General features: G+C 42.2%; 2 protein-coding genes across 3 annotated transcripts in view; one reads left to right on the forward strand and one right to left on the reverse strand.

Moving 5' to 3' along the window:
* Positions 1-1,132: 1,132 nt before the first annotated feature.
* tomm5 (translocase of outer mitochondrial membrane 5 homolog (yeast)) lies at positions 1,133-2,313 on the reverse strand. The gene is made up of 2 exons (XM_053879572.1): positions 2,081-2,313; positions 1,133-1,713 (listed from the first exon to the last, which is right to left on the reverse strand). Exons 1-2 carry the CDS (start codon positions 2,193-2,195, stop codon positions 1,679-1,681), a joined length of 150 nt encoding a protein of 49 aa, XP_053735547.1. The 5' UTR covers positions 2,196-2,313; the 3' UTR covers positions 1,133-1,678.
* Positions 2,314-3,051: 738 nt separating this feature from the next.
* frmpd1b (FERM and PDZ domain containing 1b) overlaps positions 3,052-26,280 on the forward strand; it is a 29,773-nt gene continuing 6,544 nt past the window's right edge. Inside the window, exons 1-14 of one of the 2 annotated variants that reach the window (XM_053878774.1) lie at positions 3,052-3,269; positions 13,661-13,811; positions 17,636-17,746; positions 19,059-19,231; positions 21,555-21,657; positions 22,819-22,864; positions 23,002-23,106; positions 23,181-23,276; positions 24,567-24,692; positions 24,778-24,897; positions 24,991-25,124; positions 25,529-25,655; positions 25,873-25,965; positions 26,026-26,208. In XM_053878774.1, coding sequence (XP_053734749.1) covers positions 17,640-17,746; positions 19,059-19,231; positions 21,555-21,657; positions 22,819-22,864; positions 23,002-23,106; positions 23,181-23,276; positions 24,567-24,692; positions 24,778-24,897; positions 24,991-25,124; positions 25,529-25,655; positions 25,873-25,965; positions 26,026-26,208 — 1,413 coding nt within the window. In that variant the 5' untranslated portion in view covers positions 3,052-3,269; positions 13,661-13,811; positions 17,636-17,639. The remainder of the gene's footprint in view (positions 3,270-13,660; positions 13,812-17,635; positions 17,747-19,058; positions 19,232-21,554; positions 21,658-22,818; positions 22,865-23,001; positions 23,107-23,180; positions 23,277-24,566; positions 24,693-24,777; positions 24,898-24,990; positions 25,125-25,528; positions 25,656-25,872; positions 25,966-26,025; positions 26,209-26,280) is intronic. The other variant, XM_053878775.1, reaches the window with a different exon arrangement.

A 26,280-nucleotide genomic window follows, 5' to 3' on the forward strand; every position in this document is an offset into this window, starting at 1 on the left:
AGATAAAAACAGCAGCAGTCGATGATCCCCCAGCGTCACGCCAGATCAGATCTACATCATGATGCTTGCTCAACCCCACTTGAACTCAGTTTCAGGCCGAAGGAGTCTGTTTCATGCTCACGTCTGTGCGGTCAGCTCAGCCCTCTCAGCTTGGCAGCAGAGGACGTCTGTCTGCTGACTAGCACCTGGAATAAAACTCCACATATCACGTATCAGCAGCAGCAGACAGAGGAAACTGGATGCTGGCCACTTATAATCACCTGGCTGCTCGGTGGATGATACAGGAGGTATCAATACGTCACATCAATTAAAGGCAATACGATATGGCAGGCTGTATACAGCGTAGGTGCCACAGCAGCGGTGAAACGTGTGCAATATGACAGAGAGAAATGGTGAGGAGAGTTTAGAATATAAAGATCATTATCACTTTCAGTTGATCTCTCACGCTTCATATTCAGATAAAGACATATGCAGGGACGGAGTTGTGACTGGCTTTAGCTTTTGGCCTATTGTGTGATCAGCTGATACGTTCTGCTACTTCTTTTGCTCATAACTTCATGGTATCTATGACATTTTGCCAGATCCAAAATCAGCTTTTGTCTTTAGGCAGACTGCCATCTAGTGGTGATATAACGAAAACTTGCCGCAGGTTGTGCTCAATCGAACTGATTCATTAATGAATTGATAACATATGGAAATCCCAGCTATTTGAGGCGACAGGCCCAGTCCATCACATTCCAGGGTGTCCACATCTCGACCCAGGCAGGCATAAGCTCCAGGAGAGAGGAGAGAGAATAAGTTCAAAATATTTCTGCATTATTTGTAATGTTTTACTACGAGGGTGTTTTTTTGCTCCTCTGGAATTGCCATTTATTCATAAGGTCATAAGGTCACAAAAGATTAAAAAGTAGGTAATGCAGACATTTATAGGAGAATAACTTTAACCTTAGTCAATGTGTATTAACTCAAGAAGAGCAATTCAACATCAATAAAACGTCCATTGCAATGGCTCACTCAGTATTGGTCTACATGATTAAAAGCTTATTTAAGAGGACATGTTTATTATTATTTATTTATTTTCATGGTTCTAGATTATGGTTATTTCTAGTGGAAATTTTGAAAAATTCCATTGTCAACACAATATTACAAAATGCATCTGAAGAAAAAGTGCTGGTACACATTGTCAACTTTTATATACATTTCTTAATTTATTTTAAGTCAAGAAGGTTTGTATTAATGTAGTTCATCAACGCAACAAAAATACAGCAGATTTTTTAATCATTTATGCTTGGTTAACTTGTATTCTTTTTCCAGTTTACTGAAACTTTTGGGGAAAAAGATAAAATAAATGTTAAAAGCAAATGTTCCCATTGTGTGAGGAATAAAAGCAGTCCAATCTAACAGAATGTAAACTTCAACATACTGTATTACAAAGTGAAATCAGACGTTCCTTTTATTACGTAAGGTACTTTTTTGGTGCGTACAATCATAACAAAGTCATTTACAGAAAAGAAATAACACAAAAACATGACTAAAATAAAGAACTTGTTTTCATGTGTGGAAACAGACAGGCAGATGTCGATGACTCCACACACATCCGATGGTGATGACAACAGAGGCGAAGTCAACGATGGCGTGATTCTCCATGGAGAGGAAGAGGTAGGAGGTGCGTCTTCCATCATATACTGTCCAGCTTCTTCAAGACATATGGTGCTACAACACAGTAAAACACGTTGTGATTAGCTACATGGCTATTGCAAGCTTTCACTGTTGGTGTGAATTTCTTACCATGCACATGCAGAATGTAGAGTATACAGTTCCCCACTGTTTCCCGTTATAAAACACTCACCACATTTGTATTTAACACACGATACAATGTGCTTAAATGTGACAGCAGTACTGCATGACATTAAAAGAGACGGTAGGATTAAAATAGCAAACAAGATCCTCAAAAGTATTCGGATTAGTTACATGCTTAGCGTGAAACCTAATAAATAGTAAATAGTAGTAATCAATAGTAACAGGGAACTGTGGACTATATCTTGTGGTGATTCCCGTCAATGTCATCAGTGTGACTCACTGGCTCGCAGCAGCGCCACGTAAATCAGGAAGTTCCGTAAAGATGTAATGACATCTTGTCGCATTTTCTTCTTCATCTCCTCAGGGTCCACCTTGGCTCCTTCCAATTTGAACATGATTTTATGGATTTACAGGCTATTTTGTACCTTCGGTTCGGGTGGTGACTTGGCTTCACCTCAGCAGCGCAAGCATGGAGGGACGATCGTTGCCGGAAGTTACGTTCAGGAAATAGGTCTTACCGAAGACGGCAAGCGAGGACGATCAAAAGACTAAAGAAACGCAAAATATTAAATGCAATTTATTAAGTGAAATCGCTTTTTACAATAATCGTGTCAGTCCAAGTCGCGTCATTCATGTAAAAAATACTACTGTCTGACATCAAAAATAAAGAGAAAATATATCACTATAATTTACTTATATCATAATATCTCAAAGCCTAATATAATTGTAAAGATATATGGATTATCACACGAACGTATCAATACAGATTTATTATCTATAAGTAACTACAAATTTAGTCTTCCCAGTGGCAGAATGAATATAGCAGTACAAAACAACGTGACAAATGCCTTTATTCGCGTTTGTATTTACTGTATATTGTTTCTTATTTGTATAATTTTCAAATTCCTTTCAAATAATTATCAGTATACTTAATCGACGTTTTCACGATGACAACGATTAAAAAAGTAGAGTAATATTTCGATTTTAGGCTTGTAATTCGATTGTGAGATTGATATTTCAGAAAATAAATGAACGCTAACTGTAGATAATAATGCACTGGAATTAAGTAGTACGACATGTTCAATAAGTGCAGTTTACCGTACGTCGTAACATGACTAATAACGAGTGCGGCAAGTGTTGCTTAGGTGCTCCTAAATGGATGTGAATGGGTGTAGTGGGAGGGGGCGGGGGTCTTCCAGTCAGACAGCCAAGAGGGAGGACAGAGGCCGACAAGGGGGAGGGGGCGGCTTCTCTCTGAGCCCGGGATTAAACCGAGAGCAGTCCCCAGTGTGATGACAGCATCCTGCACGCAGACTACCCCCTACATCACCACCATCATCCGGCCTGCGAGGACGCCGTGGATTCTCTCATCGTTTCCCGCGGACGACGAAGACGCCAGATCTGCGCGATCGCGGGGGGAAAAACCCTCCAGACTACCCGGTCCTCCTGCCTCCCCTTCAGTCCACGAGGTGAGACAAATATATATCGACGTTTGTGGGCAGACACCTTGCGTCGGTAGCAGTTGAAATCTAATGAATGATTCCACCGACAGTCGCTCCCACTGCATCCGCGGGTCTCGCCGTCTCCCGGTTCGTCGGAGATTTAAATCCGATTACATGACATAACCAACAAAAGACGGACCTTTTGTCTTTGTTTAACCGTCTCTGGTCGTCTACTCGTCGAATACGAGCGACATTTTTGACTGCTATTCTGCGTTAGTCATTGTAAAAACACCATCACCGTCTCCACCGAGCCTGCTGCTCTGATAGTGGAGCCCCACGTTGTGCGCAGCGAAAGGACCGTCACCGGCTGCAGATTACACATGCATTTCGGGGGGATGCCAGGAGGCTGCCGAGTGAAAACACGCACATTATGAATGGGCGTGGGCGAGGGGGAGACGTCCTTCTCACACATTTCCTCCGTCTCGATCCGATCTCGCCAGCAGCAGCAGCCGCAACAGAGGCGGCCGCGATCCGTGCCAAGCATGACAAGCGCAGCACAACTAGACCGGAACAATGCGTTGTGCTGTTCTGGGGCCTTCGTTTAATGCTTGACATGTTTTAATAAGCTCGCTGATTTAGATCGCCGCTGTAGACGCGTGTGACATCACAGACGGAGACCGTTCGAACAGACGAGCTTGAAGGCGAAAAAATCCGAATGAAAGAGGAAGCTTTTTTTTCATTTATAACTATCCAACATGATTATTAGTTGCCGGGGTGACTTTCATCACACTGCATTTACTTAATACAGCATCCATCGCCTGACTCTGATGAAAAAAAACGGACTCTATCCTGAGTCTCAGGCAGATGACAGAGCTCTCAGGTGCCAGCAGCATTGCTGACTCAGCTGATCTGTGGCATGCCTGGTGCTTTTGGTTTGAACGAAACTGTAAACAGATCTGTAAATCATACAAACATAATACGGGCCTACATTGTAAATAGATAATAAAACATATCGATTTTATTATTAGGAAGAGTGAATCCAACCAGTACATCAACACGCACTCAGTTTTGGGTCAATAATCCGACATCAATAATATTCCCTTAAATGTTGCGCAAGTTAAATGGAAGCGCAAAGATTACTCTCGTCTACAAATGATTCTCATATGAAAATGATCAAATATGTATATTATATATATATTATTAGCTGACTCAGAATATGAGGGTTGTCACATATATTGATCACTTAAAAGGCATTAAAAAACATTATTCGTATGAGATAAAGAAGCACAGATAAATAACCAAGAATGACTAAAGAATCATTTAGTCATGTTTTTAGTTGCCTGTGAGAGCGTGCGCCGTTTGCACCCACTGCACCGACACCACGGCAGGGTCGATACCAGATTCGTATCATTACTTTTCAGATATTTTTAACTATCTTAATTGAGGATCTAGAACACTGACCTCCTTTTACCCTCCAACTGGATGAACAGAACCACATTTCAGACAGAAACTAAACCTGTGCTGCAGGTGAAGCAGGGAGCTGTCCAGAAGAGTATTTTGTTACCGAGCTGTGCAAAGCGGTGGACCACTCCGCTGCCATTTTATGGACTCTTAATTCCCTTGAATACCAAATTATGAGCTCACGAAGCTGAAAGCAGCGTCGGCCGCGTGTGTGTATCTGCTGTGAGGCTGTTCGTTTTTAGTTCATGTGTTGTGCTGCGGGCGAGAGTGTGTGACTCAAGCTTGTGTGTTATCCAATGTGATAGTTGCAGCTCTGAGGTCAGTCTGCCAGAGGTGAAAAAAAACACAGAACTTGTACATCAGGAAAATCTTGGTGCCCTCCTGCATTAGCCTCCTTCTTCCTCGGTGGCCCACTTTGCCGCTGTCCTCCCGGTCTGTCCACTGTTTAGTCCCCATGTCTGCGGGGCAGAACATGCTGCTCTTCCAGTCCACTGCCTCGGCTGATTGATCGACGAATAACCAGTCATTTAATCTCACTGTTCACACGTCTCAATGTAGATGAGTCAATAGTGGCATTTGCTGTAAAAGCAAGGGGGCAAAGGTTAAAGTGATGCACGTGGTTTTGCATCGGATAAGTGGGTGGATTCCCAGTATTTTTTCCATCAAAGACAAAGGCAGACATGACCTCATTGATGTGACAGCGTCGTGGTGATGTCACAAGTGGCTGTGAAATTGAGGCCACTGCAATCTTTGATGTGCATGAGAACATGTAGGTGAAAGAAATTATTATTTGGGGTACATTCTTGGCTATTTGTGCCTCGACGTCACCCCCTAAACCTTTTATGTGAATGACATCCTCTCATTTCTTTGCTGATGTCACTGCTTGGGTTTGACCCTGTTTGTCTTCTAATGAAAATAGTTCAGTCTTTAATGCAACATAGTGTGCCTCCTCCCTGGGAGATTTTTATGTTATTTTCACTTAAGTTCCGATTTTATTAAATTGTTATTTAAATTTAAATTTCAAAATTCCCTGTGAGCATTTAATGTATGACACAAAAGGACTGAAACACTACAATGTTCTTGTCTCTTCATCGAACAGGTGGGAACAGAAGCATTCACAGTGACAGTATCATTGATATTTCTTTACATCGCTCCTTTCAGAGCCCTGTTTACAAAGTGTTTCACAGACAAGACTGCAAATTAAGCAACTGGTGTCAGCACTTAGCAGCTGATTGCTCTGGTGAGCCACAAATGACTGATTTAATAGCCTCATGACTGAGGCCTTGTGAAATCTGATCAAGGCCGTAAATGGCCCCGTCCAGACTTTGAGCATGTCTGACCACAGATGGCAGTTTAATTCCTACGGGACCATGATTTTTTTCCTCTTTTAACAAAGAAAAGCACCTTGATTGACCTTGAGTATAGCCTTGTCTGGTTATCACGGAACGTTTGTAGCAGCCAGTCAAGAAAAGTGCCCTGATAAAAATACTACGTTAATGTTCAGAATTGATATTCAATATTTGACTAAAGAAACTTCAGACAGCAGAAGGCTCTGATGTGGTTCTGCAGCTGCAGCAGCCTGTGCTGGCTTGGGCTTCATGATAGTTTCAGGAAAACACTGTCAAAGCTTTTGACTCAGTGAAGTCATTCAACTGTGGTACACCTCACAGAGCAGATTTTTAACTGTCCAACAGCAGGAGTGTAGAAAGTGGGTAACTAAAAAGGGTGTTTCTTTATTGTTTTATTTATTAAGCAGGAGTTTTAGTGACAGCTGGTGCCTCGGCAAATGGAGAAGCAGGACACCAGCTCTCTGTTAAACAGCACCTATTTATTGTAGCACAAAACATGACCGGATGTCGCGATGCTAAAATTGCATCGATATTTCATGAATAAATATTTGGATATGCTGCTGCACCTGTGAAATGTGGTTAATTCTACTAACCCTGTAGGGCGCAGTTCTGGACTGAGTTAATTACAATAAACTTGTTTTCATGTACATAATATTGTTCTTTTTCTGTATTATGTGATTTTTTTACCCTTTAAAATAAAGGCACTTGCGTACTATAGTACAACTATGTACAATACTAGACTGTATCACTGTACTTACAGTATCGCAATCCATCACGATGTATCGTATCGCCTGATGCGCCTGCCAATACACGACCCTAAAGTTGTCCAGGCTGTACACAAAGATACATTTAGCCACACATGGTAGGTTGTGTCTCGACTGTCATTGTCATTGTCAACAGCATCTGACATTGTCCTCAGTCACAGACACGCCGCCTGAACGTGCTAAGATGCTGCATCCAACAGGCTTTGACTGGATCAACTTCTGTTGCAAATGTGATTGGCTGAGCTGCTCCGCCGAAGGGGCGCTATTTATTTTGCCCTAAAAGCAGAACTGACGGGTGTTTCCCACAAAAAAAAGCTATATTAACAGTTATATTTCACTGGCATTCCAAAGTCCAAACCCACTTTTTGTAATGTTCATTTTAAAAAGCAACATTTCCAGGAGGTCATTTTAAAACAACATTGAACGACAGTCATCACACCCACAAAAAAGTACTTTTAATATCTTATTGAGCATCTGTGTAAGAAAGAGTTCCAGTTGATCCATTTTATCAAATGGACATTCATCTGTCTTTTTAAGCCAAAACCATTATGCACGCATCAGATGTCACTCACTGACTGAACAAATGTAAGTCGGTCGTGTGCTTCAGCTCACTATTTAAAACTCACCAGGACAGAGTCTCAGCAGGTCATCGGTGAAGCAGAATTGAATTGAGCAGAACATTATGAGGCCAGACTTGATATTGGCAATGGAGAGAGGCGACAGGATGAGAGCAGGGCGGTCGGCGTGATTGTGAGTGGAACAGCAAGACGTAAACAAGTGAAATGCCTTTAATTAAAGCAATATCTCAGTGTTTATAGCGGAGACGACTCACGGTGAAACAGGAAAGCGCCACATCAGAGACACAACTCAAAGTCTGCCCTGCATTTATTCACAAGAGTGTTTGGTAATTGTGCATCTTCAAAGTGAAAAAAGAACCTGAAACAGATGTGATCCAGAACAACCCAGCTGTTGTAGACGCAAACAAGTTCTCGGTGAAATTGTTGCCCCGATATGGAGTCTGATATTCACGTGTCGCAGGATTGATGGTTCCTCAACATTAGTATTGGTTTTATTATTGCCCTGTGCGCTTGCCAATACACAATAAAATGACCAATAGTTCCTCTTACTCTGTGAAGGGTTTTGTTTTAAGCAATGATTTATGAATGTCTCATGCACAAACCTTTACATGAACAATGCTATTGAATAATGGGTCAAATCAGGATCCATCGATACATTTTTTTGCTTGGGTGATCACAACTCCCTCAGCTGACCAGCAGCTGTGGACAAAGAATGTCGAATGACTGAATGAGTGTGCTCTTAATCGTGCGTCATCTGTTGCAGTGCATGATGGGAAATGTGGGAGAGCGAGTGACTCAGAGTGATTTTTACTGAAGGGCCGTTTATAGTGGACATCATGAAATGATGTTGTCGGTAATATATGATCTAGAAATTATCATTCCCCATGATGCACTGTGAGCTAAAGGCAGGGTTACAAATATTATTTTCATGATGGTTTGTTTGTTTTCTTTTTGTTAAGTTTCGAAAATATTCTCTGTTTTTTGTTGACTTTGTTACCAACGATGTTGCGAATTGACGAAATCCAAACACAAAAAAATAATTATGTGTAAGTTATGTGTTTCTGAAAAAAAAAATCTAACTACTGCTAACAGTGGCAGCTTTGGGGCCTCTTGAGTTGGGATTTAGTTTTAAACTTCACCACTAGTTTTGCTTGAGTTTTCCAAGCCTTCCAATTCTAACGAATATTAGGAGACATTGTAGCCACGAAGAGCTGAAGAGTTGAAAAGATCATTTGTAAACAGAATCTTCATCAGAACCTTGTGTAGACGGCACCAGGATGTCACCCAAACCAGATCACCATGCCAGGATAAGAGCAAAATTACCTTCCACTAACCTCTGTCAAAATGGGGTTAATAGATAGACAATAAAATATTGATACAAGTTTATTAAATATTGAAACACAAGGTGCTGTATGTCTCTGAAAAGACAGGCTCTTAACGTCAGAGATAGTTTGCTTGTGTAGTTTGGGTGCTTCACAGTGGCATCTGTACTAAAAGAAGAACATTGTAGCTGTCAGCATCTCTCCTGGAGGTACTGACTGACACTGTGGATGGGGCAGGGAACCAGTATTTTTGGGTCTCAGGATGAAGTCCGTAACATCCCATTAGTTCAGGTGGTACAAGACAAGAGGAAGCACTTGTCTGCATTGTGTTAGCGATTTGACAGGTGAGAAATTGCACAACTTTTGAACCATTTGGTCTCTGCACACGGGTGAAAACCCAGTTTGACTGTTAAGGTGTACATGTTGTTGACTCATCTGTGACGTTTCTGGTCTTCAGCTCAATGGATTCAGTTGATTTATACAAATGAATATCCTCAAATCTTTACTGCTCGCGGTGTGTGGTCCATGGATGGCCGAGCTGTATATTATTGTAGTTTCATTTGTGCAGGTGTTCTGGACACATCCAACTTTAGAGGAACTGGGACACAGAAACTTAGTGACGTTGCATAGGCGGAGCATGTGGAGAATGTTTGTCTACGTATTGTTATTGAGTGGTTTTAGTCGAGGGAAGTCGACCTATTGACTTTGGTTGCTGGCCCAGCTCGTCCACTGGTCGAAGGGAACAAAAATATTAACGGGTATAAGAGATTTTTTCTTCAAGGAAAATTAACTTTTTGGAGAGGGGCTTGCACACTGTTAAGTTTTTATAGCTTTGGAAATGATCTATGCATCATGTAACCTATATCCTGCCCGTATATGGCTCCATAATGCACTGCAACAATTGAGCCTTTGATAATGAATATTTAGGGAACTATCCAACACTGGCTCTCCATGAACAGGAAAATCATTGTCTTTTCGTTCTTGGAGGTTCAATAGTTTCAAATGGAAGTAAAAGCATCCACCACCAAATTCCTGTCTGTCTATTTTTGGAAGTTTCCATATAATTGTATGCATCTAAATTATATTATAATTTCATTTAGAATCTTTCCACTGGCCGCCTAAAATGACATGGTGGGCCGGATTTGGCCCTTTAGCCCTGCCTTTGACACGTGTCCTGATCTGTAACTGATGACTCAAAAGAGCTTTAATGCTAGGTTCTGACTTTTCAGGTCAACATCTTTGTGAATTTTCAGTAATAAATAATAAATTGATGTATGCATAACAATACCCTGCACTGTATATGAGCAGGACTTTTATTCTGTGGTTGTCATGGTTGCAAAAATAACCAGACTACATATTTTCCAGTCCATGAGTTCACCTTTGCGGGTGCCACAGTGGCGTGCTCACCCCATATGAGCCCATATGCACTTGGTATTCTTTAGGAAGTTAAGCTTTCCGTCCACTTCCACTACGGTTGGCTGTGAGCTTTAATGAATTGTGGACTGCTGAGTCGTCCCCTGCTGCTGCTTCACTCATGCGGCGCGGCTGCATTCAGCTGGAGGGAAGATTGTGTGTGTGTGTGTGTGAGTGTGGAACAGATTGGGGACAAGATGTCAATAGCAGTCAACTCGTCTTTACCGAATAAAAGCTCTTTATCAGGACGCGAGTGAAAGTTGCCGACAGACGAGTGTGGCAGCAGGAGGTCTCAGACTCATATAGCAGCTTATACAATTTTTTTTGTTGGGATAATAATCCGGCATGATTTTGACAGCCATTAGAGTAGATTGTGTTATTATCTGGCAGATTACCAACCGCACTCTGACATCTTTCTTGCACTGTCTGGCCTGATGCGCCTTCGCCAGTTTGTCCCGGGGCAGGCCAGTGCACTGCATTTAATTGGGTTTGAAGTATTCTGCATCCAGCTGGCTGCACAGAGAAGGCAACCACTGCCAAGTCAATAGCAGCCCTCAACAGCAGGCCAGAGGATTACTTCCATCAACCGCATGTGCTCTCCTGACAGAATGGCTGTTGTTGTGTGAGGGGACAGAGAGACATTGTTTGGGAACACGAGCTGAGGACTGTCCCAGGGAAGTGAGCGGAGGACATCCTGACGGAGGGTTTGACAGCACCTCGTAATCTCATGCGGACGTTTGTGTGCAGCTTTCAATAGACCAGCGATGTGGGTCAGGTAGCTCTTGAGAGGCGAGAACACAATAAAGCATATCATAAATAAGCAAATAAAAGGCGTCTGTCTCCCACTGTCATGGTGACGGGATAGTGTCTAACTTGATTTAAAAAGTATTTTTAAACTCTAAATCACAAGTATGTGCTTTTATTTCCCATGGACTCATTCTGATCATGTGTTGGAGCAATGCTGAAAACCTATTGTACAACTGCACGCACCAGCGCATCAGTGACTGCATGTTTGTTAGTTCCTTCATGAAACATTTCCAGATCGGTGGATTGGCAGGGATGGAATCACCACTCCTTGACGTCCACGTTTACCAAATGTCACTCCCTTGGACTTCTATCTGTGGCGTTATGTTAAAGATAGTGTGTCTCAAACAAAGATACAGGACATTACTGTCTTGAAGCAAAAGATTTCTGATGCCATTGCCGCCACTGATTTATCTAAACAGAAACACTCATTACAGTAGAACAAATTCAACTGCTTTTGTAATTTTTTTATTTTATTTTATAGATACTACTTAAATAGATACTTTATGGATGCCCTTTATTATTAGGGTTTACATGACTCAACATCAACGTAGCATGACTTCCAGACATGCCCCTGCATCGCTTTGAAAATGCATGTAAATCTGAGCGGAATAGAAAGAATACAAAGACAAAAATCATCAAAAAAACATCTTCAACACGAACAAATGTTTTCTTCTTCTGTTGATGATTCGTGTAAAGTGTGTTAAGTGTTAAGTTATTTATATTGAAGATCGGTGGAGAGCGTCGAAGAAAACAGGAATACAGCTGCTGCCTCAGTCTTCACCTCCAGATCTCTTGGTCTCGTCTTGATCTCAATAGTCTCCAGTCTCGATAATGTCTTAGTTTCAGTTGCTGTGGTCTCAACTACAACACTAGAATGTAAGTAAATAAATCGTCACGTCAGCGCTTAAAAAGATAGATAGACCATAGCCATAGCTAAGTACATCATTGCTATTGCTCCATTCTCCACTAGGTAATAGTCTCATGACCAGCGTACGACCAATCTACCAACATCTTCTTCACCGAGCCAGTTTCAGCATGAAAATGAAACATGAAAATCTGGCCAGAGAAATCATCCAAATTTTACTTACTAGATTAGAAACACATGAAACAGGACAGGAAGTGATATGTTAGAAAGAAATAAACTTGAGTTGAAAATGAAAATGATAGAATGTCACTAGAAAAAAGTAGAGCATGAATTGTGATGGATTTTACAGGAAAAGACTCCACTCCACTCAAAGAAGAATGTGATTTGAAAATGTATATGAGGAAAAAATAGGGTTTTATGAGAATTTGGGAAAAGACATCCATTACAGGATACAATAGTTTACGATTTATGCTCATGAGGGCCGGACAGGTGCTACACAATAGCCGCATGTGTAATTTAAAGAATCCTACCACACAATACAGTGAACGAGACACTTTGCCACATCTGTAACCAACAGTCGTATTGATGTGATTTCATATTTATGAGACTTTTTTTTTTTTCACAATAATGTCACCCATTTAATAATATCTTAGAATAGGCTGTTGAATGTAAAATTCAAAAGGAGCTTGTGATTAGTGTTGACATGTTGACAGCCTCTGTAAGCTTGAAAAAAAAAATGACTGCGTGACACATGAGTGAACAGGTCTGCTTTTTATTTGTGTCCATCCATCAACGTCTGCCTCTATTTGTTTTTGAGGCAGCATTGATCCAAGTTTTTCCACTCCCTCTTGTGAACCTTTACCGTCTCACTTTTGTCCCATTTTCCCCTGCTCTCTCGATCCTTAGCCGCTGCCCTTTTCACCCTTTTAAAAGGCTCCCCCTTTTGCGCCCCCCTTCAATATCCTGTCCTTTTTCTCTTTTCTTTCTCTCAGGAACTTTTTTTTTGCTTCCCATCCCCTTTTCTCAGCCCCTTTAAAGCCTCCTCCCCTCTCCTGCAACCCCCATTTCTTTCTTGTCCCTCTCTCTCACTCTCTCTCTCGCCCTGTCTGTGCTCACTTCTCTCACTGCCTGTGTTGGCAAAGTGGCAGAAGAAGGCGGTCGGGAGCCGAGCTTGCTGCATTTATGCATAATTCATGTGCCCTGCAGTGGGTCTGGGTCCTCTGCTAGCATTTCCCTCAGACACGGTGAAAGAGCTGTGCGTGGATGACCTCATCACAGCAAGATCAGTAGGCTGCCCTGACGTCCTCTCTCAACAGCATTATTTAGCACAATCCAAAAATATTTCCCAGGAAGCAGTGACTATTGGACAACATGAAAGAGTCGTCCCCTCTTATTAGAGTCCCGAATCTCCATCTGCCTGGCAGAGATTTGGAGGCATCAGGATTCACCGGCCGTCCTGGTGGCTTTTATTGCACGCCCAGTCAGGACTGTTAACTCAACTGGGCAGCATGAAATTTTAATTTAGACAACCAGACAGGGATGAAGTGCCTCGCCTCCACATCTCCATGTGCTTTTGAGGCCAGAGAGAGAGAGAGGAAGGGTGGGAGGGAGTGAGTGAGTGAGTGAGAGAGCCTTTGGGACCAGAGGAGGGGCCTCTTTAGAAAACCACAACCACATAGCTGGTTTGGTCACACATCTGCTCTGCTTGACATACTTGTGCGTTCAGTCTGAAAATATCAACAACTGGAATGTAAATGGACACAGGGAGTCGGGAGGCAGTTTGGATCAGAGCTGTTGTCGCGCTCACCAACGGACCCTGCTTACTGGACGGGCCCCATTGACGACGCTCTTCTGCACAGGTGGCGGCACCCCGACCGGATTGGCCCTGATGATCACGAGGACGCGCTTCCACCTCTTTCCGGCCAATCATGGAGGGGCTGCCGAGCTGATGTCTGAGAAGGCGAGAGGGTATCTGTGTTCTGGAGTCCTGAAGAGACACGCTACATCACGGTGAGTCACCTCGTCCACTTGTGTTCCGCTGCATCTGGTTTTAATTGTCCTGCAGTTGGAATTGTGATGCATTCTAATCTGGTGACGCCGTGTTTAATGGGAGAAGGAATATTTTAACATTGAAGTGGATTAGCAGATGTGGAGTGTGGCACGTCAAAACAAACAAGACGTGATTCAGTCAACAGAAGGCAGGATCACTGTTTTGAACTGAGTGGGCCACATCTCAGTCACACTTCACCAGAACAATGTACGGCTCGCGGGCCACACGCGGCCATTGGACCAGACTTACTGGGTCCTCATGGCGCCAGTGTGACACTCTGAAACTGACCATGTGATCAACTAGTTTTTTTTCATCATGTTTTTTAAACAATCTTTATTTAAATTCCTTCAGTGTTTACTTACTTTTTATTTTCCCCATGTCGGTTGAGCATTAAAACACTCAAATTTAATTATGATTATTATAGACTTTGTGGTAGAATATAGATGAATGAAAGTTGAAGAAAAAATGCCCCAAATATGTTTTATAAATCTCCTTCTTTTATGAATAATTTCCATTCATTTCTCATATTAATAAATTAATTTTTGACAACATTTTACAAACGTTGGTTTGTAAGTTTTCTTTTTCTATGTGAAGTTTCTTTCTTCATTCATTTTACTTAAACATATAAAATGTTTTCTTCTTTAAAGATGTTACATGAGGGCAAAGTATGATTATTAAATGCACTTTTTTTAGCTTAAATTGCTAATACATGCTAACATAGGTCTCCCCTGCGTGTTATTCCCTTCCTATCTTTTTTCATCTCTGTTGACGCTGATTGAGTTGCCATGTGTTTTTTTTCGGGGGTTCAAATGCTGCACCAAAGATCCCTGTTATAGAACCCACAAAAATGTCTGTTTCGTTACACGATGTATAGAGGGGGCTTGTATTCAAAGCGTATCCTCATGCTAAGGTCAGGAGTGGTTACTCCCCCTCGGCTGTTCTTCCACTGATGTTATTCAGTTGCCTTGAATATCGAGTGGCTGTGATATTTGATGGATGCCATACTGCTGTCCTTTAATCTAATGGAGAACAACGCATATCAACGTTATGTTTGTTTTTCATGGTGGTAGTTTAAATGTTGCTTCTGTTTCAAAACAAGTCCATGGTTATGATTATTTTAATATAAAACGACTATCTGAAAGATTCTTCCATTTACAATCATCGGCATTCATTGTCAGGCAGCTGCCCGCAGGGACTGTCATTGGATCCTACTACCTGACTCTGCAAGGACAGAGAGGGCGAGGAAGAAAGTAAAGGAGGAGTGAAATAGATTTACCTCAGTCAGCACATGAGTCCAGCAAAGGGGTAGCGCACTGAAAACAGGAGGGTTTCTGTCCAAATCTGAGATCTGCATTTCTGCTCCTGTCTCAGATCCAACGCGTCAGTAAACACTCTCTGGCTTCTTCCCTGCATCTGTCGGCCACCTCGACACACTCATCCTCGCTCATCCCTGTCAATCTGCCTCAATCCGGATCAGCAGGAGGTGCTAAAGTGACACCCTGACCAGCGCGAGTCCGTGCAGAACAGAGGCGTTTAATCCTCTTATAGGACAAACCTACGCTGGAGTATGACTTGTCTCTTCCTCTTAGCTCGGTCAACACCTCTGCAGAAGCAACACTGCGCTCGCCGCATCTGTTCGAGAAACATAGTTAATTACAGCCATTTCAAATGATTCTTACTAGCATACAAAAAGTTTAAGAAGTACATTTTAATATATATATTTTTATTGTGTTTATCGTCAGTGCCTTTGAGGTTCAAATTTTACTCACCACATCACTCATACCTCCACCTATGCCAAGCCCAGGACAGTCCCTCACTCTGGATATCAGATGGCCTGTTGTTTACTCAATATTCCACCCAAATAAAATGAGAATAAAAAAAAGAGAGAAGTGTTCTCTCCAAACTGGCTACGATTTCCTCTGCCAACAATCGGATCAATAGGAATTAGGAATGCATTCCTTGTTGTCACATTAAGTCTGAGTTTGTCAAGAAGCTGAAGTGCACAAGGACAACAGATGACACATTTTTATCATATCACATCTAAACTTTTCATCAGTAGACCTATTTGAAGAGTAATGAAAGCTCATGTGATTGTTTTGAACATTCGGGTGCTTTTGGTCTCTTATCTAACCCTTCTGTCTGGATTCCCTGAATGCCTGGTGACTGCTTAAGTCAGAGCATTTTGTACGAGTCAATGAAGAGAGAAATCAAGCCCAGCTAGATGGGTTTTGTTTTGTTTTTTTTAGCTGATGCGAGATTCTGAAGTTTTATTTATTATCCAAAGCAGATTTCAGCTGAGTGACTGTGAGACTTGGCTTCATTCTTATAATGGAAACGCCTAGATTTATCATTCCACGGACTCCATTCTGCGCATGTGCATCTAATAAAACAGTACATTTCCAACAGAAGGAACTAAGACAAATATGTGGGAACATTTTTTTTATGATATTTATAAATGAAATGAAAGTGAATAAAAATGTGAATATGTTACATTTCAAACAAGTTTAATGTGTATTTTACATATATAGCCTAGGTACAGTTGGTTAAAATAGGACGATATTTATTTACACAGCAACTGTATTACATTTTTATGACATTCTTATTCATCCATTTTAAGACAAATGTTCCCTTAAAGTAAGAACGAAAATTCAATGAAATTATATATGGGACGTTGATAACATATTGCTATTATTATTACTTTGCTCTTACTCAGCTGTGAAGAAGAAATAGACAGTTTATGCTCAAACTGTTAACAGAAATGTAAACTGTGTTGTAAATAAATAAGTATTGAATTTTAATGAGTTTGGAGTGTTGCAAATGTCAAAATGAGAATGAGTTTACTCACAGATTCAGATGTTGTGTTCAGGAAAACTCATCTGTCTCCTGTGTGAGGCAGATGGGTTACCAATGAGAAAACAGATTCATTAAACCATATCGCTAAAGGTGTTGGTTGTTGTTAGAGTCTGGCTAGAAGTGGAGAATAATTCCAAGCCTCGAGGCTTAAAAATGTAAACAAAGTCACTGCAGTAATGGGCCAGTCAGTCCGTCATCAATCTATACATCAGTGCCACATATCTTCTTGTCTTATTGTTTAGGTTTATTGTGGCAGTGGCCGACTCACCCATTTGATGCACTAATGCGAGCGCGACTCTTATTCAACTCTGCTCTTGTTTGGGTCGTCTTTGAGCCCTTGTCAAAAGAAAAGGACTCATGGATAAATGAATGTTCATCTTTGGGACAAACAACATAAGAATGAAAACAAAAGAGAAGTCTGGCTAAAATACTAACATTTAAAATCTACACCATTGTTGCACTGTTTAAATAAGACAACGGAACTTCAAGCTTTCACACTCATGAGGGCCCTTGGAAAGAGGGAACGGGGACCCAGACCCCACTTTTGCCCCATCAAACCCTAACAATCTCTTCCCTATTATTCTCAGATGAGTTCATCATCTCCCCCTTACTTCAACAGCTGACACGTCGAACTCGAATTAGTGGGCTTAATTCAGTTGCTATGTTTTTATCTGTTACGGTTTACATTATCAATGTTAAAGCAACACAAAGTTCAATGTGTGTGTGTGTTTTCTATACTGCTGTAGTAAGAGCGTGACATAAACTGAGGAACTGGATAGAAATATTGCTCATTTTAGTAAGGAGGTCACTCCAGCAGGTGAAAGGAGAAGTCATGCACTTGTTCGATTTGCTAGTAGCAACATATCAGCAATGTCATGAATGGCGTTGTCATATCCTGTCACAGCTCTCAACTGGTTTTTCTCTCTTCCAGATAAATGGAGGAGAAGGAGCGATGTAGGAGCAGGTCTCCTGCTCGGAGGGCCAGTCGGGTCCAGCAGGTGGTGGGGACCATAATACGGCGAACCCGAGAATCACTCAGCAGGTATGTGGTCCTAATCCCTCCTGATGTTTGGTGAGACACTATAACAGTTAGCGCACATGTGACACAGTTGCAGTCAAGAAAGGCCTCACAGCGTATGAAACGGGCAGCTGACTGTAACCTCGGTCTGAAACTCTTTAAAAGAACAGATCCAGGAAACAAAAACCTTTTAATGGACCTTTATTTTTTCACAGAAACTCCACTTCCCCATTCTATGAAATAGCAGACTTGCATTTTGACTCAGGTTTGAAAACCACAAGATCGCAGACAACAAAAGATAAAACCAAAGGCACATGCACTTCAAATTCCTACGAGTGTGTGGACCTCTGGAGACTGTGTCCCAGAAATATCCTCCATCTCCAGCAGACTACTGAGGCTTTCCAAGGACAACGCAAGTTGCCATTTATCGGGTGGACTGACCTGTACGGGGTTGTGAGGAGATCCTCTCCTAAATGTCGAGGTGAAGTAAGAGCTGAGCCAAAAGACAAATCTCTAGATCAAGCTACATTCCCACCCGCAGCCATGCTCAGGTTTTGGAATTGACTAGATAGATAGATAGAAGTGCAGTCATCCAGGAGAGGCTCAGAGTAGAACCGCTGCACCTTCTTGTCCAGAGGAACCAATTTAAGGGCTCCAAGCTTCCCAGTTCTCACCTCCCCGATGAGGTAGATGAAGGTGCCCGACTGGGAGGAGGCCCAGGGGATGACCCTGTCCAAGATGCAGAGATTTTGTCTCACAGTTGACTTGGGGGCACCAGGGTATATCCCCCAAAATGCTGGCTTGCTGATCTCGCAGACAAGGTGTACATACTAAGAGAAGAGTCTGTGGATGAACCTAAAAGCTGAGTGTCTCAGGTGTTGATGAATACAAAAGAAACAAATCTCCAAATTACTTTGGGCTGAAGAGATGTGTGCGTTGATGACCCCCATCTGCTGCGGCTCATAAAGTGGGGGGGTGGGGCTGTTTATCCAGACTGGGCCTTGTTTTCCCAAAACTAGATTGACAGTGCTCACTTTGACTGTCCTGTGAAATGTCAGAGGAAGAACCAACAAATGTCACACTTCATGTGTGAAGAGGTGGTGGATCCCATTCGGTGGTTTGCAGGGTTGCTATATAGGAGAAGCCAGCGGCAGACTGGTTTTAACCTCCTGGATTTGACTCAGTTTGGAGGGACACAGAGGCAGCGATTGTCTTCATGTGAAGGAAAATCGTTTACTTGTAGCTTAAGTGTTCACGACCCAGCGAATGCATCAAGTCATTCAAAGACAGGCAGTCTCCCCTTCTGGCAACTTATCACCTCTTGTGACCCGCACAGGGAGCGGTTGCTAGGAGATGGGAGGTCGCAGCGCTCCAACAGCCTTTCCAATCAGAACTTCCAGGCCAAGCTGTCGCTGCAGATCACCAGGGACCCGGTGCTGGACCGGAGCACCGGTCATGGCTTCACCCTCACCAGAAACCAACCCCTGCTGGTCAGGGACATCGCAACAGGTACGGGGAGAGTGTGTGATCTTTCTGTTCTTGTTTGGAGTTGACATTTGCCTCACTCCACAGTTCGCCAACAGATTTCCTCTCGGCCACACTCTCTCTCTCCCTCTTACGCACATACACGCTCTTCAACTTTAATGGCATTTAACTAAAAGGCAGACTGCCAGAGGGGGCAGATGCACATCAGAGCCACCTGCTCAACATTTCCAAATTCAATCACTTTTCACCAGTGTTAAGAGGGGGAGCAGTGCTATCTTCAAGACATTTGGAGCCTTTGTATGAGCGTGACAAGAAAGAGAACTCTGCGGTTCAAGGCAGGACAGAACAGTTGTCCTGCAGTGTGTTTCAACACGTGTATATCAGCATTTAAACCTTTACCTGTACGTATTTGTATGTTTTTTTAAAGAATGAAGTAACTGAAGCATTAACATGAAATTAAAAATAAATTAATTAATATAATTTATGTGTAACAACATTACAAGTTCAATTGTTAATGTGATTCAAAGGTGACAAACATGTCAGGAAACATATGGAGCAGAACCTTGGTTCTGAATAAACTGTAGTTTATTCAACACTGTGGATACAGATCGTGACACATATGTAGGAAAAGCAAGGATTAAAATATGCATCAGAAAACTGGAAAAAAAATCAACAAAATGCACAGCAATCTACACAATTGTGTAAAATACTAGTTGTCACAAGCAGAACACACAGTGGTTGACAGGCGCATGAAAAATACAGAGTCCAGAACCGAAGCTAACTTGGAGAAAAAAAAACAACAAAACAAAAAAACAACAGCGAGGCCAGCATGAGAGAAGCTGATCTGGCTGCCTCAAACTCAGGCGACAAATGCTACGCTCAAGTTGTCCTTGGAAGTGGGAATTTCCCAGCTTCGCCAAGGTGGGAGAATTCTCGCCACCCCAAGATTGCAATCCAAGATGGCAGCCTCAACAGTGAGGAGTCCTTCTGTAATATTGTAATACTCTATATTCAATGTCTAACCATTATTTATTTCTCTAAATTGGTGAAATCCAATACTATATATATATATATATATATATATATATATATATATATATGCAAACAACAATGTGGACCATCTAGCAGTGGCTAACACTCTGCCTGGTCAATGCCTGCAACACTATTTATAGATTATCTTCCTTTGACAACTGGAACTCACCAAACTCTGACGTCATTCGTGGCTCTGACTTCCCCCCTTCTGAGGTAGCTGGAATGCAGCATGAGAGCAGGTGGCTCGACCAGGTGATCATTTGTAGAATCTCAGGAGCACAGAGGGGATGACGCAGGGAACCCAAAATAAAAACCAAAACAGAATTAATAAAGTTAATCCATTGTTCAGAGTTCATCACAAAATGTTTATTTACTTTTAATAAATGTTTTAATCTTTTTTTTTTCAAGAACCAGAAGCAAAACGTGATGCTGATTTATCTATTTTTTTTTAAATGCATTGTTTTAAAGCAGTGTCGTGTTCAGTTAACATTTGTGCTTGTGACTGTTGAACACAGAAAAATAGGAGAAAATGAAGATTGTGTCTGACTCGAGGGGATGGTCAAGGTTAACGTGGAGGAGTCATTGTGTGCTGAATATAATGCATGATGTGGTCAAAATTATAAAATCATGAGAGCTTTAAATTTATTGCATCAGACACTTAAATCAATAAAATGTTTCCACCTAGCTTCCTGTTGGCCTCATGTCAGGCCACTGAACACAGGTGCCACATGTGGTCGGTGCTTTGTTCCCACGTCTGACCTACATTCTGGAATCTGATCTGACAGTTCATGGACATCACCAATATCAGTCCTGAGTGTGGTGCTGCGTTGTAACCACTGTTCATTCATGAAACAGAAGTAATTTAGGGAATGTGTTCCACAAAAAAAGAAAATCCAACCGACCAACGTCAGTGGAAATAATCAGGATTTAAGTCTTGAGCAGACATGGCAGTCTGGAGATGCGACTCTGAGCTCATCTGGCGATTTAGAGATGTGTGTGTATGTGTGTGCGTGTGGTTAAGTCTGGCCGTCTTTGGTTCCAACATGGTGTTTCTGCACATACGCTTGGGTTGCGTGTGAGCCTGCATGTTCAAATGAGCTGAAACAGCGGAACATGGCTCCAGCTCACTCGCCTGCAGACAAACGTGTATAAATAACTGGAGAAGGCCAAACTGACACACTCTCAGAATAAGCAGGCCTCTCCATCCTGGAGAGCCCAGTGAGTCAGCCATGTTCCACGTCCACGTGCATGCATCAGTTTGTAGCTGGTGTTTTGGTCACGCTCTGACTGTTATTGATGCTTGTGTGCGTGTTAGGGAGTCCTGCAGACGGGATTCTTTTCCTGGGGGATCAGGTGCTGCAGATAAACGACACAGTGATGGAGGACCTGAACGCGGAGCAGGTCGAACACGTATTGAGGTGAGAAACCCTGCAGCGGCTGATCAATCCGCTCCTCGTTTCCTTCTGAATATTTAACAAGCAGCATCGGAAACAGAAAGGCCGAGAGTAATGAACAAATCTGTGTAAGGATTTGCAGTGTCAGAGTGGAAGTATGGAGGGGTCTTGTTCACAAGTGGTGGGGTGTCATCGCTCACTGGATGGCTGTGCATTTCGGGGTGTGAACATTAGCTTGTTAGTTGTAGTTAGACAAGTTAGTGGTGGAAATATTGTCATGCATTATACCATGGACTCACCACAGTGTCATCAATCAGAAATCTCTGTGAGAATCTATGTGTGAATCAGGGGTTGAAATTCAATGTCCTGCAGGGGCCGCATTATATTCACATGTATAACACATTAAATCACATATAATATATTACATCACATATTTATCATTATACCCACATATAAAACATGCTTAAAATATGTTTTCATTTTTATTTCATTATTCATCAATATTACAAAGCAATTTCAAGATTCTCAATGTGAAGCAGGAAATTTAATCTATTAATATCGGTCTTTTTAAGCGATTAATATCTTAATAGGGTATAAAATGTGTCAATATATTTTGTAAATATATTGCATCCTAATGTCTTACTTGTTTGCTAAAGGGATATTTTAAATAAACAGCAAGGAAACTAAAAACCTCAAAAATAATGTTTAGAATTCAAATACTAATGAAAGATTACAGTTTCAATTGCGTGACCAGATTTTAAATCAGAATACATTTTTAACACTCATATGTATATTATATATTATTTTATACTGACCATTTTGGCTGAGCTCCACACTAAATAAATAATGAAATCAAAACAGATAGGCTTGTTGGCTCAGTGCTTCTGCTGGCTGCTTGTTGAAAAGCATGAAAGCTATTGTTTATCTCCAAATAACTGACCTACCAAAACAGTGAGCATGAAAACAGTAACCAGAGCGTCCGGTCCATCCGGTGCTTAGCTGCAGAGCCATAAGATCGTTGTTTAAGCTGGAGGCCGTTGTTCCCAGTGTGTGGGATGATAACGTGCCAGGGTGTGTGTGTGTGTGTGTGAGAAAGGCTTAGTGAGCGAAGGCCAAAGGTCAAAGGAGAAACTACTTACTTGACAGCTGGACAACGTATAATGAAATACTTCTGTGTGCACACAGAGAGATGGAGGATTGTATCACAGTCACCGTCCTCCGGCACATGACAGTAAGTACAATCAAGTCATTGATGACGTAACTCGCAGAAGGTCCTGTGACTCCTGACAAGATTAAACGTCTTCTGGAATGACTGTAGCGACCGAAACACAAGAGTGTGTTTGACTTAATGGCTTCTTTGTCTGGTAGAATCCCAAGTCATCCATCATGTCGGCGGAGAAGAGAGCTCGGCTGAGGAGCAATCCAGTTAAAGTGCGCTTTGCGGAGGAGGTGGTGGTCAACGGGCACACTCAGGTGGGGGCTGTCACTCATGCTTTCACCATCTGTCTCCAGTTGATGGAGTTGTAAGGTGGCTTTTACTTCAACAGGGAAACTCTCTTCTCTTCCTGCCCAACGTTCTCAAAGTCTACCTTGAGAATGGACAAACCAAGGCCTTCAAGTTCGACCACACCACTTCTGTCAAGGTATGGAGTCAACAAAAGCGCCAAACTGGGAAAAAAAACCCTGACATTTCTGACACAGTTAGGGTTTCATGGTTAAAGGATGTGACATGTTGGATTCAGTGTGAGTGGAGTTTTGTTTTCAACTGCAGGCTATTTTACTCCAGACCAAATCGAATCACATTACAGGCCTTAGAGACAAATTTTAATTCAAATCACTTGACTGTTAAGTCATATGTTTGTCCCACCACAGCTGTATTGCTTTCAACCTACTCCATGTTACCCTACTGGTTTTGCAGAAATAAAGAACTACCGTATTTTCCGGTCTATAGAGCGCACTGGAACATTAGCCGCACCCACGAAATCTAAGAAGGAAAATCGTTTGCATAATGGTGAGAAGAGGTTCACAGGTTAATATAATGGAGTCAGTCATATTGTGGCCGAGTAGCAACATCAGAGTGGACTCACTTCTTCAGTACCTTCATGCTGCCTGCACCAGTCACAGACACTTTGACTGAGCTAAGTAAATGCATTTGATATTTACTTTTCCTCTGAAGACCCAGCAGCTCTGACTGTGTCTGTGTGTAATTCAGCTGTGATTTGAGTCGTGGTGATTCACCGTTGTGCTTCACAGTGTTTTGCAGCGCCACAGGATCATCAATATAAAAGGAAATCCTGATCATATTTCAATAGCTGAAACTCCCTCTTTATAACAGCTGTCTTGCTCCAGGATAACAACCTTGAAGGTTATTACAGCAGACCTGACTATTCAGTGGCAGAAGAAGAAAATAAATATGCATATAAATGTGTATTGATGATCAATGTACAGTCAAATATATAGACTGCCAGACTGTTAAATATTCATGAATTTTATGTTCATTCTGTGAGATTTGGATACATATTCAGACTCAACTTTCTTATGTGTCAGCAGATGTGAGTCATCATAAACACAAATGACATTTTATTTGGGGAATATTTGACTCACACAGTACTTGTCAGAATCATGAATTATTATCCATCACCATTTTAAATAACTAACATTGGCCTCATTTGAATAAAAAATATCAAAATATAAGAAAAAGATAACTTTAGAACCACCATATGACATTATGAATCTTTATATTGGAAAAAATATGCTTACGAGTTGGGGTTTTCTAATTATTATCTGGTAGCACAAGCAAGCAAAATTCTGAAAGTCAATTCTTCGACACGGTGAGAGAGACATAAAAGAAAGCCAAAAGTGTCCATCAATAGAAAAACATTTGTATTGGCAAAAATATTCCAAGCTGTTTTGTTTTTCCTCCTCCGCCCCAGGACATCGTTCTGACTCTGAAGGATAAACTGTCCATCCGGGCCATCGAGTACTTTGCCCTGGTGCTGGAGCAGCAGTACAGCATCACCAAGCTGCTCCTGCTGCACGAGGACGAGCTGATTCAGAAGGTGGATTGACAAGCTCTCTGGATTTAAACGCCCATGATGTGTTAACAACATATCAACGTGTAGTTTTCTCCCCGCTCTGCCCCAGGTGGTGCAGAAGAAGGACTCACATGACTACAGGTGTCTCTTCAGGGTCTGCTTCATCCCCAGAGATCCGATGGACCTGCTGCAGGACGACCCCTCTGCGTTTGAGTACCTCTTTTTCCAGGTGAGACAAGCGTCTTCTTGGTTATCGTGGCGTGGCTTAGCGGTTACTGGTCACATCCCATAATTACTGATGTCACTGTCACTTTGCCTGCAGAGTGTCGGGGACGTACTGCAGGAGCGCTTCGCAGTAGAGATGAAGTGCAACACGGCTCTCCGCCTCGCTGCCCTGCACATGCACGAGCGGCTGGACACCTGTGGACAGACAAGGACCTCCATCAAGGCCATCACGTGAGTCTTGTTCCATCAGTCGGAGCTGTTCCATCAGTCGGAGCCGCACACAACTCAACGTGGATTAAGCTTCACATGTAACAGAATGTATAGGGAAATATATCATGACTCAGATTGAAGAATTGGTGCATTTATTTTAGTATTTAGCATGTTTATTACTTTCAGAAATTTGAAACTAATTTCGTTCATAATATCATGCAGGTCTCAGTTACTTTCTGTCGGACATGAGATGTGTTCAAAACAAGTGGAGATTATGGTCTTTACATTTTACATTTTACATTTTCTTCACAGGAAGTGGATCAATCGTATTGATACACAAACATCCAGTGCTTTGTTTGCATCGTGATGTATTGAGCTTTTTGAATAATATGAAATGTCCCGATTGTTGGCCTGATTCATGACAGGAAGGAGTTTGGTCTCGATAGCTTCATCTCGCCCACGCTGCTGAGCAACATGAGAGAAAAGGACCTGAGAAAAGCCATCAGTTATCACCTGAAAAAGATCCAGGCGCTGCTGGAGCCACGCCAGAAGGTACATACAATGTCTATTTGGGGACAAATCCGTGCAAATGAAACAGCTCAAGTGTCATTCTGAGGTGCGGTTTTTCACTTCTAATGATGACTGGGATGTTCTGACGGGTGAAGAGGTGGCGAAGATGGGAAGTCTCTTGGATATTGAAGTGGTTCCTGAGGCTTTTTTTCTGTTCAGCAGTCATCGTAACTTGGTCCGTCTGGTGTCCACTTTGCAGGTGATATCTGCTTCTCAGGCTCGGCTGGCCTACCTCACCCAGCTGGGGGAGCTCATTTCCTACGGGGGTCGGTCCTACACTGCAACCATGATGGTAAGATCGCCACAGAGAATCTGACTTCAAACTGCTTAACCCCCCTCGCTCCTTCCACAGCTTCAGGACAGAGAGGTGTTGGTCAACCTCCTGGTGGGGGCCAAGTACGGGATGAGTCAGGTCATCAACCACAAGCTCAACGTGATCTCCACCCTGGTGGAGTTCAGCAGCATCAGCCGAGTGGAGCTGCTCTCCGAGTCCGAGAAAGTCAGTCTGCTCCGCGTCTCTCTGCACGACATGAAGGTACGGTACTTAAAGATACAGTGCATTATTCATGTAGAAAGTCTTTGACACAGATAGCGTAATTGATTTGCA

This window comes from Synchiropus splendidus, chromosome 11, assembly GCF_027744825.2.
Source record: "Synchiropus splendidus isolate RoL2022-P1 chromosome 11, RoL_Sspl_1.0, whole genome shotgun sequence".
Classification (NCBI taxonomy): domain Eukaryota; kingdom Metazoa; phylum Chordata; class Actinopteri; order Syngnathiformes; family Callionymidae; genus Synchiropus; species Synchiropus splendidus.